The sequence below is a fragment of the Amblyomma maculatum genome, chromosome 2 (assembly GCF_055883805.1).
Source record: "Amblyomma maculatum isolate TAMU_Amacu chromosome 2, ASM5588380v1, whole genome shotgun sequence".
Classification (NCBI taxonomy): domain Eukaryota; kingdom Metazoa; phylum Arthropoda; class Arachnida; order Ixodida; family Ixodidae; genus Amblyomma; species Amblyomma maculatum.
This window is the reverse complement of record NC_139345.1, coordinates 64,345,931-64,366,571: the sequence shown is the minus strand read 5'-3', so window position 1 is coordinate 64,366,571 and position 20,641 is coordinate 64,345,931. Positions and strand designations below refer to the sequence as shown.

At 46.4% G+C, this 20,641-nt stretch overlaps 1 protein-coding gene across 2 annotated transcripts in view; it reads left to right on the top strand.

Moving 5' to 3' along the window:
* Positions 1-20,641, top strand: part of LOC146198822 (A disintegrin and metalloproteinase with thrombospondin motifs 7-like) — a 110,152-nt gene that overhangs the window by 52,769 nt on the left and 36,742 nt on the right. For both annotated transcript variants that reach the window (XM_084594310.1, XM_084594309.1), the window contains exons 3-5: positions 4,424-4,616; positions 7,610-7,770; positions 16,391-16,480. In XM_084594310.1, the coding sequence (XP_084450436.1) occupies positions 4,424-4,616; positions 7,610-7,770; positions 16,391-16,480 (444 nt within the window). The remainder of the gene's footprint in view (positions 1-4,423; positions 4,617-7,609; positions 7,771-16,390; positions 16,481-20,641) is intronic.

The window sequence follows — 20,641 nt, the reverse complement described above, 5'->3', positions numbered from 1 at the left end:
GGTGTGTCATTAAAAAGTGACATCGCGCTGGGTGTATAGTTGACTGTAGGGGGGGGGGGGGGGGGATTAATGGCTATCGAATATTGGTACCGCAAGTAGCCTGAAAGGTTTAGCTCCAAGCTGCTTGTGGGTGCACCCAAGCTTCAACGGTGACAGCTTCTGACTGTGGCAGTTGCAGGGCTTTGATGAATATTACATGGCCGAACAGCGTCGGTAAGAGGTTTCGAGCACGGCTTGTGATTCTTAGATGCTATCGTTATACGAGACATAGCCACGGAGTTGTATGAAACTTATTCATCCTCATATTCGGTGAGCATCGGTAGGTTTCCGAGTCCCGCATGACAACCCTGTGTGCCCGTAGATTAATGCCCGTGTGGTGGCAACCAAACGCGCCGAGCGAGGTGCAGGTGTTCAAGCAGGAGCATGCGTCGCGCTTTCGCTAAGCTGACTGCCCGCGACCTACAGGGCTTCAAATCGGATTACCCTGGTCGATCGGATTATCGCGGTCCTGTGACCGCGGCCCGATGGAATGACCTATGCAGCCGTAGTTGTGCCTGCGTTAGCTGTTTGCGTTCGCTCACGGTGTGGTTCACGTTGCACAAACCACTCTAGCCGCCAACTGCGAAAAGTTGTGCATTATTCGAAAACGCAGCAGCAAATGAGCAATGCACGCAATGGTGAACGCATTTCGTCACTAAATTAGATCACGTTCCGTCGAGGAAACCGGCCGCGTACCTGCGGCATGTACGCTGCGCTCGCCTCTGTAGGAATTACTGCCACGTGTTAGGGGACGGGAGTGACGCGTGTGTGTCTGCTGTTTCCCTCCTTTTGGGGCCGCGAGTCCGACCATGCGACATGTATTCCTCTGTCGCTACACTTTCAGTCATTTCTTCTTAGTAGTTCACTCTGAAAAGGCGCAAGCGCGCTTTTCCTTTTTCCGAGGTGCCGGTACAGCCTGTCACACTCATGGCGGCGCTGAACGCATCATCGTTTACATACCGCGAGATTTCTACGGTGACGTAGTGAATATGGAAAAGCCTCCGGACAGCCTATGCTTCTTGCTTAACCCTCGCTTCCATGCCGCAAGTGCGGAGACGAGTAAGCCTTTAGAAGAGCAAGAGGGAAATGGGAGGGGTGAAAAGAGCAAGAGGGAAATAGGAGGGGTGAATAATAACCAACTTGAGCAGGATATTTCTTCCAGTAATTTCAGGAAGTGCTCCCTGGTGCGCATAATGATCACTGCCTTGTGCGACGGTTCTTTCCGCTCGCATGAGTTTCAATCAGTGCCGTCGGGCAGCCTATCTCTACTATGCCTGCCATCCTCCTTTCGCTGTTCCTCCTTCTCTACGAGCTCTTCCCCTGTCTGCAGCAGCACGCATGCTCTGTGCCGACGTAGGAGAGCACCAGGAACAGCAACAAGCAGTGCTGGAATACCCGTACACGAAAGCCCGATTTGTTCAAACTTCCTTTTGTGCCCTCGGGGGAAACTCTTGTATGACAAGACGGTGCGCGAGCAAGGCTTGTCATTAGAAACGGCTGTCTGTCTCGCTGTTGTGAAAAAAAAAAAAAAAAAAGAAACGCATTCACTTTGATCATTTCCTTCGGACCTCGGTTTGGTCTCCGCTGTTTTCCCGTGATTATGTCGGTCTCTTTTGCTCGAGCAAATTTGCTCGGGACAAGTCTTCAGGGTGCGTGGAGGGAACGCTGTACGCAGCTGTGTGTCGTTTGTAATGAGATACTGGTTGTGCACTGCGCAAACTTTTAGACACGAGCGTTATCGGTATCTGAAGCAGATCCACGTGAGGTACCTCTAGCTACAGCGCTGATTTTTTTTTTCTTCTGTATACAAAGGAGACGAAACATGGCGTCTGAACAACTAGGTTTCATTCCAGCAAGGCTCTATCCGTTCGTTTGCGCTTCCAGCGTTAACCTGTCTCAGCCGTTGTCTTAGAGAAGAAAGAAAAATGCTGTATTGAGATTAATGAGTTTTCCGTTCGAGCTTCACCGTAGATTGCCTCGAGACATGCCGGTGCTAAAAGAAACGATTTCTATTCGAGCTTAGTTTTGACGCAGACTAAATTACTTCAGGAATTGCTCTGCCAGCATATTTGTACACTGCAAATTTGAGGACAGCTCGGCCTGCGTAATCACTAATGAGGTTTGCTCACCACCCAGTGCCTTTAAGATCACCCTGCAGCCGCGAGAAATAAAACGTGTGACCACGATTGTTTGAAGCATTTGACTGCAGTTGTTCTAGAGCACACCAAAGCCAAAGCGCGATGGCATCGTAATAAGTGCCGCATCGTAGCGGCAGTGTTCGCCTTTATTGAAATCACAGCAGTATATATACACCGCGCTGTTAATAATGCTTGCCTAAATAAGGCGCCCAAATTGAATAGGCATGTAATTTTACTGTTAAATCCTTCTGCCTTGATGAACACAAAGACTTCTCGGCTCGTGTATGCCTGTATGTACATGAACCTTTTTTTTTTTAATCAAATGTATTCTTGCTAGTTGATGCTATCAATCGGATTTCTATATATTTTTTTTTTTCAGCGGCTCCCACTTTTTGGTGGCTTTCAGTTCAGGTATGCTAGGAATATTAAGATGAAAAAAAAAAAAAAAAAGACACCTTCACCACTTCATGTTGGAACTAGCTGCCATGTGCTGCGTAGATAGATTGCATAAAGAAATTAAAAAAAAAAGATAGAAAAAAAAAACAGACGCCGACCAGTAAAAGATATTTCATGTTGGCGTTTATATCGGGACAGAATGTACCCCTCCGCCAAACAGGATTCAGTCGCACTCTCGACTACATAAAGAACGTACGCGCGCCTTTACATTCATTAATTGGTAGCGAATGACTATTCACTAGCCTGCACGTGAGCAGGTTCTCTGCCGCGCTCACTGTATCGCCCGCATTAGGATAAGAAACACATTTCTATTGTTTGCGGTAGGCTGGAACGAATATAAGATGCATTTTTTTCACTCAAGTTTGTCGGTTCTCTTTATAAAATATCTGTGCGAAGCGCATTTTCCAGGATTTATCTGGCGCTTAATGTCGCCAGTGCGGTTCTGGAAAGAGAAATATTTGCATCTTTATTTTCTTTTTCAGAAATAACGAATCAGGATTTTCGCCTAGCGTTTGTCTGTCATAAGTGGCGCTTTTATCCCTTCGCGCTTTACAGACTGTCTTGCTCTTTCCCCCGGGCATGTCTTCTCGCGTTTTTTTTTTATTTCACTCTTATTTGACCTACTCATTTCTTTGGTCTCTCGAAAGGTGCCTATCTAACCGTCATTACTTCTGCCTCATTTTCGAAAGCTTCCCAACCGCCGTTCGGCTCTCTCCCGCCTGAGAAGCGGACTTTGCCGTACGCGAAGTCTGCGTGCGACAAAGCCCCCACATCATTGCTGTGGTGACGGATGATAACGTCTGCTGTAGCTGGAAGAGGTACCCGTAGACCGCATTCAAGAACTCTCATAATATGGCAGATTTGTCAGTACCGGCGAAGCAGAAAAAAAAATCCAGAAAAATTTGAGCTTGTTTTCTAGATGGTGGCTTTGTACTGCGTGATGAAAATGGAGGAGGTAAATAGCACGAGTTAAGATTGGCAATGCCACTGGTAAGCTTCAACAGAAAACGATCGATTTATTGATTGTATTGTGCCTTCCGCCCTTTCGTCGTCAGCTGTCATGATTAGCTAGCTCACAATCATTGCAGATCGGGAATTTACCTCTCTGCAGTTATTGTGGGGGCTCAGCTTTTGTACCTGGACTGCCGATTTGACCATTGAAGTTAGGTTGGTTTGGGTTGGTTTGTGGGGTTTAACGTCCCAAAGCAACTCAGGCTATGAGAGACGCCATAGTGAAGGACTCCGGAAATTTCGACCACCCGGGGTTCTTTAACGTGCACTGACATCGCACAGCACACGGGCGGCTTGCTTTTCGCTTTCATCGAAAAGCGGCCGCCGAGGCCGGGATTCGATCCCGCGTCGTTGGGAACAGTGGTCGAACGCCGTAACCACTGCGCCACCCCGGCGGGGCCCTTGAAGGTACTATTGGCCATGTTCCGATGCGCAGAGCACGAAAGACAAGTTCTATGCGTCATGCTACTTCATGAAAAACAGGTTTGTAGCTCAGAATGTGTTTTTGTGGTTCAAGTCACGGCTACTTAGTCGCTATCGCGAACATTCCCCTCCCACCATGTGCACTTACAATGAAAGTGGGGTCAAGCGCTTCAGAACTAATCTGGATTCCTAATGTCAGGCTTGGTGTTACAGTGAAGACATTCCTTCCCTCGATCACTCTCTACACATGCAGGGTGGGGGAGGAGTTCGAACACATTTGGGAGTTTGCGCAGGCTGCACCAGTGAAGAAGTTAACAATTAATGTCAGTCTGTACACTTTCACTCCTCTTCAACAGAGCGGCTTCGTGCGCACCGACCGCGAGGACTACCTGGTGGAGCCGCTGGCGCCTCCACGGGGCCACGACGACCCGCAGCCGCACCTGGTCTACAAACGGTCCGCCGCCTCAGGTGGCAGCGACTCTCCCGGCGAGTGGCTCTCGCGCGGTGGTTCGCAGCCATCCCTGACTGCACCTTTCTGCGCCACCAACGGTGAGTGCAGAGAGCGACAACGCAACGGGGAAGACCTAAATGCTGCTTTCAATTGAATACGCTAGCTTGAAAATGAAGGCACGTCACCGAAACGAAATCAGAAGACTGCTGCTGACCCAAGACTGCTAAAATGCGACATTACGACGAAACATAGCATGCTACACTCTATGTGCGGTCCCTGTGGTACGGTACCAACTGTACTAAGTGCCAGAGTCTAAGAAAAAAAGAAGCCTAGCCGAGTTAAACCAGCTAACGTTTGTTGTCAGCCTATAACCTAGTCTGCACTTTTTTTTTCGGTCTCTAAAACTATTAAGCAGTGCTAATCATTTTAATATTTGCTTCAGAAATAAATTGTGGGAATTCAGAAGTTGTATATTATTTCGATAAACAGCTGTTCTAAATATTCGTAAGGAGGTACTCTTTACTCAGCTTGATTTACCAACATTGAAAGAAAACATGACAGTTCCTTGCGCCTCTCTCTCGCCCAGAGCTAATCGAAAGCTCCATCGGTGACAGCGCTCTGGATAAAATCGGATTTTTCTCTCAGAGGTGTTTTAAGACTTTAAAGTAGCACTATTGTGTATTGTAAGATTTTGTATTTTGCCACTAACGTTTTTAGGTTGTTAGAAAAAAATACTTAAATGGTAGCTTGGTGCAGATAATCTCATTCAGCTGTTTTTAAAGTGCTCTACAGCTTCGGAATTGACTCGTTATTCCCAAAGTCGATAAAAAAATCTGTACTAATTGATTGACTTCGGTGATAATTTCTTTTTTTACTGCAAACCAGGCCTCGATACTGTTAACAGCTCTCCGTTTGTTTCAGTGGTCTGAGACACTCCGTCTCTGTTAAAAATCCTGGCCAACTTCAGCTGTAGCGGCCAGTATATGCTGTACTGTTTGTTTTAAGAGAGTAATTACTCATTAATATCCACTCAAGTGGAGCCACACGGCTACAGGGGAAAGCTGTACAGCTTTTTCAGAAACCTCGTCGCTAAAAAAAAAAAAAAAATATTGTGAAAGAAAAATATAGGGATTCCCCTAAATATTGGACTTGTACTGTTTGTTAACCAGGCTCTTAACAGGATTTTTATCTGCAGCTACTATTCTTTCGCTTTTACTCTGCGGAGGTGTTCAAAAATAGGAGGCTAGCTTTTACGGGACCAAAGGAAAGGAAAATAAACATTTTTGAAACGTTGGGTCATTTTTCTTGCTCAGTCCTATTTTTTATGGTTCAGTTCAGGCGTTCAGTCGTGTCCGACTCTTCGTGACCCTATGGACCATGTCACGTCACGCTTTCCGGTCTCTCACTACCTTCTTAACATCACATAGCTTCATCTGCAATGCCTCGAGAATGCCATCTAACCATCGCGTTCGCTGCCTACCCCTTCTCCGGCGACCCTCAACCTTTCCCAACATCAAATCTTTCTCCAGCGACTCCTCTCTTCTCATCAGATGACCAAAGTAGCTGAGCTTTAAGTTTAGAATTTGACCCTCCAATGAGCAGTCAGGGTTTATGGTCGACAATATCGACTGATTTGATCTTCTGGCAGTCCAAGGAACTCTTAAGAGTCTTCGCCAGCACCACAATTCAAACGCGCCAATTCTTCGGCGGTCAGCCTTTTTCACAGTCCAACTCTCGCATCCATACATCACAACTGGAAAGACCATAGCACGGGTTATACGGATCTTGGTTGGCAGACTAATGTCTCTGCTCTTTACTAGGCGGTCAAGGCTAACCATTGCTCTCTTTCCCAGAAGCAGGCGTCTCCTAATTTCATGGCTGTAGTCTCCTTCCGAGGTAATCTTGGCGCCCAAGAACAGAAAATCTGTCACAGCTTCCACTTCTTGTCCATTGATGCTCCAGGACTTGATAGGGCAAGACGCCATGATCTTCGTCTTTTTAATGTTCAGTTTAAGGCCAAACTTCTCACTCTCTTCTTGTACGCGCATCAGAAGTCTCTTGAGATCCACTTCACTTTCTGCCATTAAAGTGGTATCATCCGCATATCTAAGGTTGTTGATGCGTTTTCCAGCGATCTTCACTCCAGCTGAAGACTCGTCCAGACCGGCCTTCCTCATGATGCACTCTGCATATAGGTTAAATAGGCAGGGCGACAGTATGCAGCCTTGCCTCACCCCTTTCTCAATCGGAAACCAATCAGTAAGACCATGCCCAGTTCTGACTGTGGCCTCTTGCCCTTCATAAAGGTTCCTGAGGAGACAGATGAGGTGAATTGGAACTCCCATCTCTTGGAGAGCTTGCCACAATCTGCTGTGCTCTACGCAGTCAAACGCTTTCGCATAATCAATAAAGCAGAAGTAAATGGGTTTCTGGAACTCTCTTGCTTTTTCCATGATCCAGCGAAGGTTGGCAATTTGGTCTCTAGTTCCTCTGCCCTTGCGAAACCCAAGTCGTGAGCTCTGCTGTGTAGGGCCACCCAAGATAGACAGGTCACGGCAGAGAGTTCTGACAAAATGTGATTCACTGGAGAAGGTAATGGCAACCCACTCCAGTATTTCCTGCCAAGAAAACCCTATGGCCAGTCACATTTTTTTTATGGTATTCCTTGCAAATGCAAAAAAGAAAAGAAGTATATGTATCATCGCCTATGAGAATTCACCTATTTGCCTACGAAAAATGGAGCTAATCCTGTCTCTTCGCGAACCTCAATGCTGCCTTCCGACTGCATCTGCCAGATTTTGTGTGTCACGAGCTTCCTTTCTTACGTTTTGCTCACAGACCACCTTAAGACACCTGCTGAAGGACGGTCGGTAATTTGGCTCCCCTCACTTCTGGTAACCGGTGACTAGTGGTAATAGGTGTCCCTCTTTTTGTTTTGGTTTAGCATTCCTCCTCCTCTTCAAGGATGTGTATGTTCCACTGCCATAATGTCCGTAAGCATGCACTTGTGCGTTCCTTCCTCTCGCGTTGCTCGAAGAAGAGCCGCGAGCAGACCTCCTGCGTCACGCGGTGCCGTGGTCATGTCGCGCAGGGGCAGATTCCTCCTCTGCCGGGGCGTCCCAGGATCGCCGCCACCGCCGCTCGGTGAGCCTGGAGCGCAACGTGGAGACGCTGCTCGTGGCCGACCGCACCATGGTGGAGTACTACTCCAACGAGGACCTGCAGACCTACCTGCTTACCGTGCTCAACATGGTGAGCGCGCATGTAGGATACCGCGTGCTGCTCAACCAGCGACGTCCGATGTTACGGGCGTCTAGCGGTAGATGCTTGAAATGCGAGTGTAGCTCGGCGGTACCTTTATCCATGCTTGCCGAAATTTCTTTTTCTTTATTGACATAATTGTAAGGTTGAAAAGATCGTCTATGAGCACTGCTCTTGCTTTTATAAATAGAGCATGGTTTCATCTTTTGTACTGGACTACTTTACAGGAAAAGCATCGGTTCTTAATGGGGTCATAAGTTCTCCGCGCCGTTTCGAAGTTTGGGCCCAGCTTCTTGTTTAAGATAATTTTATATATCACAACATCAAGCGGCTATGGGGTCGTTTTGCCGAGCTTAACCGTTTAAAAATGGTATTTCTGCTTTGTGGTATTTTAGCAGTTATTGTTGATTTTGCTCGCACACCTCTGAGTGTTTTTTGCAAGTAATTCAAATATTATTCCTGTACGTTCGCATTGCCGACCTCATTGCGGCAGAAACAGAGAAGGCTCTGAGAATCTGCGTATTTTTGCCTTGCTATACATTATTGCGCCAGGCGCATACTGAAAGACGGCCAACTTTGTCCAAACATGCATTTTGGTCTTTAACTCAGAGGGAAAAAGCATTAAAAAAAAAAAAAAAAACATTCTCATTTCGGTATGGGTCGACAAACGGTGCAATCTAAATTTAGCACGTGACAGCATGAAAGAAACGCCACTTATTTGAAGCGTCCAATTCGTTCTCGCACTTTCTCATCCCACCGCTTTCTGGTCTGGTGCCTAGAAAATCCTAAGGGAACTCCGTTTCCTCTTTAAGGCATTTCGGTAGGCGAGACCGTCGTCTTGTTTATTACTTTTTTTCTCCTCAAGGCAGTCCCGCGGGTCGTTTTCGTTCGCTGTCAGCTTACCTCCCCAAGCCAGACCGACAGAGGCACCTCCCAATCAAATCGCCACGTTATCGGGACGCAGCCGTGCGCGCAGGAGGATCTAGGGCAAACAACTAACTCCAGGCAGCCACGAGAAAACAGCTTCCACGGTGAACCTCTTCTGGGCGTCATTTTTCCCGCCGGATAGAGCAAATGAGCTTTGTTTCATCTTCCATACCTCCCCAGATGGCAACATGGACGTTTCCTGGGCGTCATGAAGCCAATAAAAGCCTCATGTCGCTGCCCCACGCTGCCTGCACCCATGCATCACGGATCTCGGGAGAGTTGATTGTTAACCTCTTCAGTCAACTTACTCTCCCCTTTCTGTACTTTGTTTTCCTCGAGAGACTCAAACTTCGAGCTCGATGGACCCAATAAGGCTAAAAGCTGGCAAGTGAAGCGGTTCTTTTCGCGCTGCGCGCTTGCGTGCATCTTTTCCCCCTTACAGCGCGGGAGATGAAGACAAAGCACGTGTCTACGTCTACGACAAAGTCAGACACCAATCCTTGCGTCTCAGGTGGCAAGTTGTGGCACGCTCGGAGGGCCGTTTGTTGCGCGCACTGCGGAGAAAACTGTACTTTATTTTCCGCGCGAACTTGCTCGAGCTGTCTTTGTGCGCCGAGTCGGCAGCGCCAGGCTTTTCGGGGGAGTAAGCCTTTGTGAGTGCTGCATGCAACTGTGACGGAAGCGAAGTTTTATGAGGAACTGCGCTCCTCTAACTCGATAAGCCGCGAGGTGCCCGCCAGGATTAAAGCACCACGCTCGCTCTGCCATTCGTCGTGGCCTCCCCGCTGCCTCGGCTACCTCCGGACTGCGCCCGCTTCTCTAATTAACCTCGTCGGAAACCAATCTTTTGCCGAACGGCGATCGCTGCTCGGTTTCGTGTTGGCTCGGGTTAGGTTTTTTTTTTTCTTTTTTTTTTTTTCTGTCTTGTTTCTAGCGCGTGACCTTGATCGTCTTGATTGCGTCGATTGTCGACCATATTTCTGCGGTGCCGCTCTGGGATGGCCTTGTGACGTAGCATCAGAATTGTCGACGGGTAGCGGATGGCAAGTGCGGATTTATGGGTCACTTCTGGAGGAGAAGGTTGGAGGTGGGGAGGAGTTGGTGGGCGGAGTCAATTGTACCATGCATTTCTTGGACATTTTCGCCGAAAAAAGTAGGTGTGTGTGTGTGTGTGTGTGTGTGTGTGTGTGTGTGTGTGTGTGTGTGTGTGTGTGTGTGTGTGTGTGTGTGTGTGTGCGCGTGTGCGTGTGTGTGTGTGTGTGTGTGTGTGTGTGTGTGTGTGTGTGTGTGTGTGTGTGTGTGTGTGTGTGTGTGTGTGTGTGTGTGTGTGTGTGTGTGTGTGGAGAGAGAGAGAGAGAGAGAGGGAGAGGACGGGGAGGGGATCAACATGGCTTGCCTGAAAAATAAATCCGTCTCTGGCGGACGGGTATAGTGCGGGGTATTACTTTGGGAGGTTTAGGGAAGTGTTTTCTTGAAAAGGAAATGCTCGGAAAGATTAAGATTATGTATTAAGAAGGATTATCAATGTTAACTGTGTCCTAGGAACAGTTCCCAAGAAACGATTTCTGACGTACACTTTTCTGTATTTTTTAACCTCCGGGTTAATTAAATGTTGAGCGTGGGCATTGCGTACTTTTTACTTTGTTTTTCTCACCTATGTTATGTGATTTTTTTGATGTGCTACTGTTAAAACAGAGCGGCTAGCCAGACTATAGGCCTGAAACAGCGTCGTTTCCTTCACTTTTTATGAGACGAAGTAAGCTGCTCATCTAAAGCTTGTCTTTTGTCGTGTAAGAATGAAAAAGTGACGGTGACACCCTGCGCGTTTCATTCCGTCGCCAACGCTGTTGGATGTAGAGATCGCTGGGAGGAGATGCTGCAGGGCAGTTTCTCATGCCGTGCGGTGCTGCGCGATGTCAACTGGCCTCCTACATATTTGATTACGACTCCGCCTGGGCACATTCGCACTGTTCCCCGGCTCCTGCTTCTTGTCCGCTAGTCTCTTTCCTGAAAGCAGCACTTTATTTTTTCTTATATTGGTAGAGAGAGAAAAGAAAGTCTTGCAGAAACGGATAGTGTTGCATTTATTGACGCACTTGTGCGGAAAATAGCCACGAAAAGCTTGATGGTTGGAGATATTTCTCGGCAGATTTTTTTTCTTTTTTTGCTCGTTGGCGACTTTAGCGTCTATACTGTTCCTTGCGAACTGCACGTATTTCTGACCTCACCTTTATTTTAGCTCTTTTTATTTTTCTTCGTACGTTGGAGAACACGTACGACGCTCGGAAGCTATGGAAATATCAGTTGCACAGTTTTTTTAGCACGGGTCAAGTACGGTTTGAGCAGCGCCATGGAAACGCATCGTCACTGTTATGAAAAGAAGTGTAATTCCTTACTCCCCTCGTCGCTCCGGGTGAGTTTCATCTGTACTGCCGATCATGCCAGATATATATGTGCAGTGGCACAATTTGCGTGATACGTGAAGAGTTGAGTTTCTAGTTTTTTTTTACTGTTTCGAAGAAGCCCGCCTGTATTAAGTTGTTCCTCTTTTTCCCGGCGCCCGCGTTGGCATAGCTCAGTGCTCTTTCGCATTCTTCGAGGAACCCTTCGTCCTGATAGCGGCTATATTTCTTTTTCCGTTTCAATCGGCCCTCATACCCGCATTATCCGGTGATTGCGAAGTGAGCTCCAGATATCAGCATTCCTTTGCTGCAGTGTTTCCCTTTAGCCCCTATTTGTGCTCTGACGAGTCGGTATAGACCAACACCGTGTTTACAAACAAAGGGGGCGCTCGCGGCGCCGCAGCCGACTGGGGGTGAAAAATAGGGTTAGCGTCCATAGGAATACATGGAATCGAAATATTCCAAAGCAGTTTTCTCATTTCACGGGGCACCTGTGATGTCGTTATTCGGTACGAAGCAACTATGAACATCCTACAACAGATCGTCAAAATATGAAATCTCATTATCGAGGCGAAGTATTTTTAAAATACCGCGAATTATGGGGGGGTGCGGGTTGGGAGGGCGACCCGTATAAATACATGTAAACACAACTTACCGGAGCATTTTCCTCATTTCGCAGAGCATCAGAAGTGGTGGCCGTTGACCCGCGCTTTGAAGAAGTGTGTGATATAGTATGGTGTGTCATTATGGAGGCAGTCTACTTTAAAAACTCCCCGAATAATCTGTGTTTCCAGACGCCGCCAAAATGCAAGCTGCAAGGTGTAGCGAATCGCGCAGCTTTGCTTACAGTCTTATATGCTGCCGCATAGGGTAAATAAGCTTGATAATACTCTCGCTACAGTGATACTTCCTAGACAGAATTACATTTAAAAAGCAGTTGACAAACGCCATACGACAATATAGACCAGACGAGATTCGCGCATTGCAGCAGACGACAGCGCAGCTAACGATACCCACCGCGGCCTCCTCCAGCTCCGGAGCGTCTGCTGGCGACAGCGCCGGTGATGCATGGTCGTCTGCAACTGTGCGCGGTCAGTTTATCGTGCCGTGAGCGGTCCCGCAAGTCGTCAAACTTGCATTAGTTGCAAGAGAATGTAGTGTGTCATGCAACATGACATGGGGGCGTCGTACAAGACGTTCACCAAAAAATGAGAAGGGTTTAACGCTGCTGAACGGAGCACAATGTTGCGGTAAGTTGTGTTAACATGTATTTCTATGGGTCGCCCTCTGAACTCGCACCCCCATACGTTTCGCGGTGTTTTAAAAATACTTCGCCTCGGTAATGAGATTTGATACTTTCGTGATCTGTTCTAGGATGTTCATGGTTGCTCTGTACCGAATAACGACATCACAGATGACCCGTGAAATTAGAAAACTGCTTTGGAATATTTCGCTTCCATGTATTCCTATGGGCGCTAAGCCTATTTTTCACCCCCAGTCGGACCACGCTGGCGATAGAAGCGGCACCTAATCGTGCTTACGTCACAGATCGGTGTTGGTCTATACCTTTCCTGTGAAATTGAGGCGCTTAAAGGGTAACCTTCCTAAAATTCGTCGTTTTCGTGTCGTTTTCATTCTGCTTTCTTATATCGCGCTCCTCTCGATGAAATGTCTGGAACCCAGAGACGAGCACAAGTAAGCGGCCCGGGATTTCGACGGGTTTTCGACTAAGGTTCTCTATTCGCCGCGACGGTGAGGTGAATTTACGGACAGACGGCATGCATTCCGGCCCTGATTGCAGGCAGCGAAATTCGCCAGGCGCTCGAATCACATCTTAATATTTCCCTTTCAAGAAACAGCAGGCACCAATATTTTAATTTTTGTCTACCTCCGAGTGACTGCTAAGGTGGAGTACCACCTTAGCTTAGTACGTGCCAGTACGTGCTTTCCTCTGTCAAAAAGCTTGCAGACCTCGATCACGATAGTGGGAAGCACCATGGAGGCCTGCTGCGTCTGTTTCGCTAAATCTATTGCTCGCAACATATTCATAAACTGCAATTTTAGCCGGATTCGCTGAACGCAGATATTCCGAATAATAACTCGTTTTCAGTATAGTGCGACTGCTTTTCACTGGCGTGGAACAAATGGTACGCTTTAATTATTAATCTGTCGTTTTTGTTAGCAATTAGTTTCAAGTTCTTTAGCTTCATTTCTTTTTGGTTTCCGTCGCTGAAAACAGTTAATCTTGTCAGATTATGTTGTAATCCAGTGTTTCTTGTCTTCTTTGCTAATGATGGGCGGCCGTGGCGCGTTGGATATAATACTCGAATTTCGGGTAGGTAATTCTTGGTTTATTTCCACTGAATTTTGCTCGCCTCAACAGGTGCAATTTTTTTTCTTACCGGCGAAGAAATAATTTTAAATCACCCAAACGAATGAAGCAGATTTTCGCTCTATCATTTTATATGGCGCCTTAATGTGTTACGTTTATCTATCGCGTTGATTTTATCTTTTCCGCTAAAATGTAAGTTTCTAAAGTGCGCCAGTGCATCCGCGGTTGCTTATTTCCGCGCCGAACCGTTTCCGGCACTCGAGACTCAAGGAACGCTCATTTCTTGGCTGTCTTATTGGTCATTGCCTTATTTTTACATTTGACATGCTCCCGTATCATAACGTGAGCAACGGCGCGTAGGTCTCAAATTGTCGACCGCGACGGTAGCGGTAAAATTTCTGAACATCTTCTGTGGAAAGCGCAAGCTGTTGAAGCACTCTGCATTCGGGCGACACGTCGCGAGCAACGAGCCAAAAGCAAGACACCAACGAGAAGTTTTCACCGTGTGTTACTCTTTCAATGCTGCCTGCTAGAAACTCAATTTTGAACCGCTGATATTCAATTTGCATTTGATGAGATTTCTGAAATCACCCTGAAAGAACCTCTCATGACATTTTTTTTTTCTCGGTCTACGCATACATTACATTGCTTTCGTAGAAGTAGTGTATTCAATTCGTGCTCTTTTTGGTACGGCGTTTTTTTTTTTTTTTGTTTTTTCTTTTTCGTTCTTTTCTTTTTACGAAACTCTGCCGCTCGCGCCATCACACACCCGAGAGAATCTCGTTTTGAACCGGTGCATGAACTGGAACGAGATTTTCCTGAGGCAGAAAAAAAAGAACGGGGCTAAGTTCAGGAAATTGATCGAGCATTTTGATTTCCTTCGGGTATGAGAGGAATTTTCGCATCTGTTCTTTCTTTCTTTTAAGGGAGAAGGTAGTGGGGGGGTCTAGTTTCCACGTTTACCTTGCAGCAGTTTACATCGCTTAGAAGGCACCAAGATCGGTAATGCTTGCTTTTTGAATAGTTAACTGACGAGGCTCCTAGAAATTTGACATCTGTTGAGTGTTGCGATGATAGAGCGTCGTTATTGAGCATAAAATATCGCATGTTCTGGTCATTAGTTTGCTTGTACATAGGGGTTGGAGTTTTCGGTTATTATTTTCTGAAACTTCGGCTGGGACTTTTTTTGGTGTTTATTTGAAAACACAACTTTCGGTTAATATTATTTTCTGGTGAAGAAATATCGTTTTTTTTTTTGTCAGATAAGAAGCATCCGTGTACAGTTAAAAGTGACGCAGTGTTCATCATGGCTTTTTGTTTTTGCATGTTGTTTTATGCACTTTTTTTTTGTATGTACAGTTGGTCATATATACAGCTAAGCTCCTGGAAGAAAATTCTATTGCTTTGATAAAAATTAGCATTATGACAAAAAGCATATGCAAAACAAATTCACACGTTAGAAAAAGGAGTAACTGAAATATTATTTGTTACGATCAAATTTTTGCATAAACCAAATCACTTGAAAAACAAATACACTTCTCTCAGCTTGTGTTTGAGAAGTGTCACGGGGCAAGAAACTGACGGGCTTTGGTCTTCGCGATCTGCTGGAAGCACTTGCGCTGCAAATGATCTGGTCTGTCCTGCGCCCCTCGCAGTGCCTGCCCTACTGTAGGCGTCTCTCCTCGGACGCTTGACATGTTTATGAGGGTCGGCAAGCACGGCTGCCATTCTTTCCCCATTCGTAAGGCCATGAACAATGCCTCAAAACCCTCAACCGCTGTAATTAAATCAACGATCCCACTGTCTCAAGTGCCGGTGGATTGAACACTGTTTTAATTTTCTGCTGTCATCAAGAGTTCTCGGTGTGCATGATAAGGTACTGACCTTTTTCGGTTTAACCGAAACTGTTAAAATGCTTACGGCGCACCTTTATCGGTGTTTTTCGGTACATTGGCCACGAACAAGGAGTTTCGCGTGGTGGGAGGCACAAAGCGGTTGCCTAGCAACCGCCGCAGCTGGCGGACTCCGCATGCTCGCCTCGTTATCTGGCAATCAAGAAACAACCAGACGAAGAAGATGTCTCGTTTTTAATGCAACAACATAGCTAGACATAGTGAGTAGCGCATCTCAAGTCTCCTTCTCTAGTTTAAGGATTGATAGTCTAGTTAGCGGCGCATTTCGGGCGAGCGTGTACTCATAATTGGACAGGATTGGATTGGACTCGATTGGACTGGTTTGGATTCAATTGGACAGGATTGGTTGGATTTTATTTCACAGGAATGAACTGTACTTGATTGGACTGGACTAGATTAGGCTGGGTTGGTTTGGATTGGACTAGATTATACTGGATTGGATGGAATTAGATTGGATTGGAGAGAAGTAGGCAGCCCAGCATCAGACACACATGTTTTCGCTTTGTATATCCTGGTCCAGCTGAGCTAAGCCACGGCCAATTTTTCACGTGTCGCATACAGCGGCGATAATGAGGATGACCACGCGCGTAGTGGTTTGCCATTTTAGTCATGCTCTTGTTCCATATTATCCATGAAAACTGCTTTAAATATCGAATTTATGACCGACTTCGTACTATGTTGCTAGTTTCTACCTTTTTAAAACAGCGTGAACTGTTAGCCAGACCCCTCTACCCCTAACCAGGAGATGCCATGGTTGTCGTCGCCCGCATGAAGCAACGTCGTGACGCAGCGCGGTCACATCACCGATTGTGAACTGTCGCATGACCCATAAAACCCGTTAAATATCAGTGCAGATGATGTGAGCCTGTTCTTGTTGCAGTTAAACGAACCCGTTGCTAACACCTCCCAACCCACGCTTATATTGCATTATTTCTTCCCAATCTCCCTTACACATGCGGCAGTTGTATATGAATTGTACGTCAGGATTTGGCCAACTTTCCTCCTTCAGTTTCCTTTCCCGTTCTCCTTCGGTGCAGGTTTCCACCTTGTTCCATGACGCGAGCATCGGCAACGCCATCAACGTGGTCTTGGTGCGCATGATTCTGCTGGAGCCAGAAGCTGCTCAGGTAAGGGGGCACTGCTCCGCTGCTCTATTGCAACTCACGAATCGCGCTTATTTTCGAGAACCCCATCCCTGTGTAGGCACTTGCTCAGGTTCATGAGTCTTTACGCACTCAATACATAGATTAATGCGCAAGGATGTGCACATTTTCACCGTGCAAGTGTGCCTATACTTCGTCTTACAAGATGTTTGCAGCACTGCGAAAAGCAGAGCCACCCCGGTCCAATCAGGATCACGCGCACTACAATAGACAACTGTGCTCCTACACGCTTCTCGCTCCCCAAATTGGCGGGGGTCACAGTAGGAGCACAATTCTTTATTATAGTGCGCAGGGGCGAGAGGCACTTAGGAGCACAATTGCAAGAGCTCCTCTCCATTTCGCAGTGCTGCAGATATCCTGTGAGACGAAGTATATGTTCCCCGTGTTATGCGCCTATGTTCCCGCCGTCGGCGCCCACTGTACCGACGGGCTTCCAAACCGAAGATAGTCCTAACACGCGTCGAGAAGTTAGAGGGATAAACCACGACACCGGAGACCTTGTGCACTGGTTACTGTAAGATTTTCGATATGAGCAAACAAAACATATAGGCAGGTACTTGCTTATTCTTTGGCATCTGTTAATTGAGTTTAATTTTTACTTGAGAAAGATGAACCATTAAGGCCGCATATTAGTAGATGTACAGCTCTTAATATACGGTTCAGAATGTTATTAGTGCGAAAGCACTTTTTGTGTACTGAGCTGCGTGCACGGGAATTGTTGACAGAGCTTGTCGGCACGAACTGGCACTAAAGAGAAAGATAAAAAAAAAGAACTTCCGCGACTGAGTTTCGAAATCGCGCCATAAAGACCGATAACTTTCCCGACCCAGGCACGAGAGCAATAAAAAAAAAAGAAAAAAAAACGCCTCGTGTAAAACTGCAACACACTCTCGCGATGTGCAGCGAACGTCGTCGTCTTTAGTCACTTCTAAATGCAGCACACACACACACACGCTGAGCAGTGAAGGTCGTCGTCTTCGTGAAGTTCCGTCCGCGCCGCTCCCTCGCCAACGTTCTTATAGAAGGGACAGTTGGAAAACTGCGAGGTACGAAGTGGGTCCAAATCAGACATGGCAGTAATTGAATTACAGTAATGAAATTACTATAATTTAATTACTTTTCGGTAATTTGTAATGTAATGAATTACTTTTTCAGTTTGGTAATTTAGTAATGTAGTGAATTACGTTTTGGGAGTAATTTTGCAGCAAAGTAATTAATTCCTCTCGAAATTACTTTTACTAAAGTGCGCCATCACTCCTTCAATAGACAACAAAGTAGAGTGCGCGAAAGCAAGAACGATGTGCTGCAATCCGAAGCCAGAGTAACGGATTGGCAAAAGGAGACAGGATTGAGCAGAACTATAGTCAACTAGAATACTCTAGAGAACAAGTTGTTGTTTTTTTTAATATCTTTACTTAGTTTTTGCATTTATGGAAACTAGAAAGTAATTTCAAAGTAATTGAATTACTCAGTAAAATATTTGTAATGTAATTTCATTACTTTTGGGGAGCAGTAATGAGTAATGTAATTTAATTACTTTTCTGTTATTTTCAGCAAAGTAATTAGTAATGTAATTTAATTACTTTTCAAAAGTAATTTTGCCATGTATGGTCCAAATGATCTGACGTTAGCGAATCCTTTTAAAACGACCGCAGCACCCCTGGCGCCCCGCGCCTGTCGTCTGCTACCTTAGCATCCGACGACACGCAGATGGGGCGGATGGGTGCCGGCATGTCGTCTGTTAGCTCTCTGCCTGAAGTGTGTCTTCAAGCGGCGGTTCACATTCATACAGGCATGTATTTAATTATGCTGAAATAAGATCTGGGGTAACAATACTAAATGTTCAGAAGTTACAGCGAGGATTGGGAACATAAGCCGAAGTGTAGTCTGTCGGGATGTCGAGCGGGGATATGCTTCGGAAAAGTCAAGTGCTGAGAAGCGGCATTTTTTCTTGCCTCGAAAGAATCCTGAAAAGTTGAACGCGTAGACAAACGCAATTTTGCGCGAGGACTTCAAGGTCACGTCGAAAAGTACGTTTGTGATTTACATTTTCAGCCTGACGACATCACCTCCTACGAACACGTCGTTAATGTTGAAATAATCAGGATTCCCCAAGGTAGGTGGATGCTCAAGGAAAGTGTGGTGCCTGTTATTTTCCCGAACATTCTAGCACATCTCTAATGCGCATGTGGTATGAGCAATTTGCCAACGCGTCTTTAACGTGCGGTAAGACGGAAATTTTAAATGTTTCAGTTTTAACTGAAATTACCCTAAAACTTTGTTTACATTATTTAAATACACATACTCATGCAAGCTACCGCCTGTGCTGACGCATCTCAAGCAGGGACATAGCAGACGACACGCTTGAAAGCTCGTCTACGGGCGTTTTCATTCGGCGTTCGCGAGAGACGGCAACCAAACACAAGACGGCACACGAACTGACGTCAAGTAGAGACATGGACGGATCCTGGATGTTCGAGCAATCATACCTCGTGCGTAGTTAATCGCCCCATTCAGTGGCAACGGAGATCTGTAGAGGGTGGAAGGGGAGGTAAGGGCAACGAAGGCGCGGGGACAGAAGAGGAGCTCTCCGCTTGGCGAAAACGAACCGCACTGGTACCACAACAGCGCTGCTTAAACATGAAATTGCTGCGAATGTGTAGCTTGCCATTTTTATCCACCAGCGAAATATTTACGGCGTCGACAGCCGATATTGGGCTTTGTCGGATACCTGCGTCTTTCAACTTCGCCTGGCCTCAAGCGCCCGAATTTCGCCTTCGACGACGCCGGTAGCCGAGACTCTACCGCTTCGCCGAAGAAACGCTGCCATGTAGTTGGGGCTCCACCGCAGTGGGGGAGATAGGCGCTGCGGTCGCGTTGCGATTAGGGTGCCTCAATGCCTGCCAGCGCCGCCTGGCATCGAGGCATCCTAATTGCAAATGAACTGACGCCGGATCGGGATTGTTTGGGCTCACTCTGCAGCTCGGCGAGCCAGCGCAGTTATCCAACTGTTTCTTATCTAATAACGTTGTCCTTCATTTAATCTAGGTAAATACGCCATACGCATACGCCATTTGGTCAAGTGCAGGCGAGGTCCGCGAGCGTAGCGTCGGGCGAATCCACCAGGTCGCGTTACAAAACATGCGTTTTCGCATTCCCGCGTGTAAGAAGACTTAAGTGCACCCCTGTAATTTTGTTAGCAGCCTTTGTACTACATCATTTCACTGGAATAAATTCCGTGTCAAGTAAAAATAGCCCAAATGTTAAAGTTGTGGTAGGACAGATGTATGATTTTTCCGAGCTTTTATTGATCTTTACTTGAAGAGTTCGCCATGTCAGTGTTCGGCGGCTACTGCGACGAGCTTCGGCTTCCGGGTAACAGTGACGCGGGGTAACGTTCTAGGATTGCTGCCAAAAAGGCTGCAGAAGGCCTACAGCGGCGGTCACCAGCAGCAGGGCTGTTGGCCTTCTGGTGGAACATAGCAGCAACCATTATGAACGTTTTTGACTGCCCAGCTTTCCAGGTTCATGAATACTTAGCGCTTGAAAGTGTTGTGTATTTTGATAGTGATCATAGCTCAATATTCCTGCTTAGTAAAACATATACTGTGCACTCTTTTATGCGCAGAGGTATGTGTTCTTTGGTAGCTCGCAATTAAGAAAAATCTACTCGTGTTAGGCACTGCTCCTTATTCCTGCGCTTACTCTCTGGATTTTTTTTTTCGAGCCGCTTCCTTCGCGAGAAAAATCTAGCGAGCCTGGAAGGAACAAAACGCGGACGTGGCAAAATGTCCCTTTTTTCTCGCTAGAAAAAAAAAAAAAAACAAAAAAAAAAAAACCCGGCTTCGCTTTAACGCGTATTGCTGTACGTACGCCTATGCGGATAAAAATTTAAAATCCAGTCCTTTTGAATATTCAAAGCAAATCACAGCACGCTTACGCAGCTCGGTGGCTTTCCTTTTTCAACCGTCCAGTCGGCGGGAAAAAAACCTGTTTTATTTTTCTTCGGCCGACATGCTGGGAGCTTAAAACACTTATAAGGAAGCCTTGTTCACTTATATATTGAAGGTTCGTTAGCCTAGTTACTGCAATCGGCTGGACCTTCCACTTTTTGTGAAATACGCT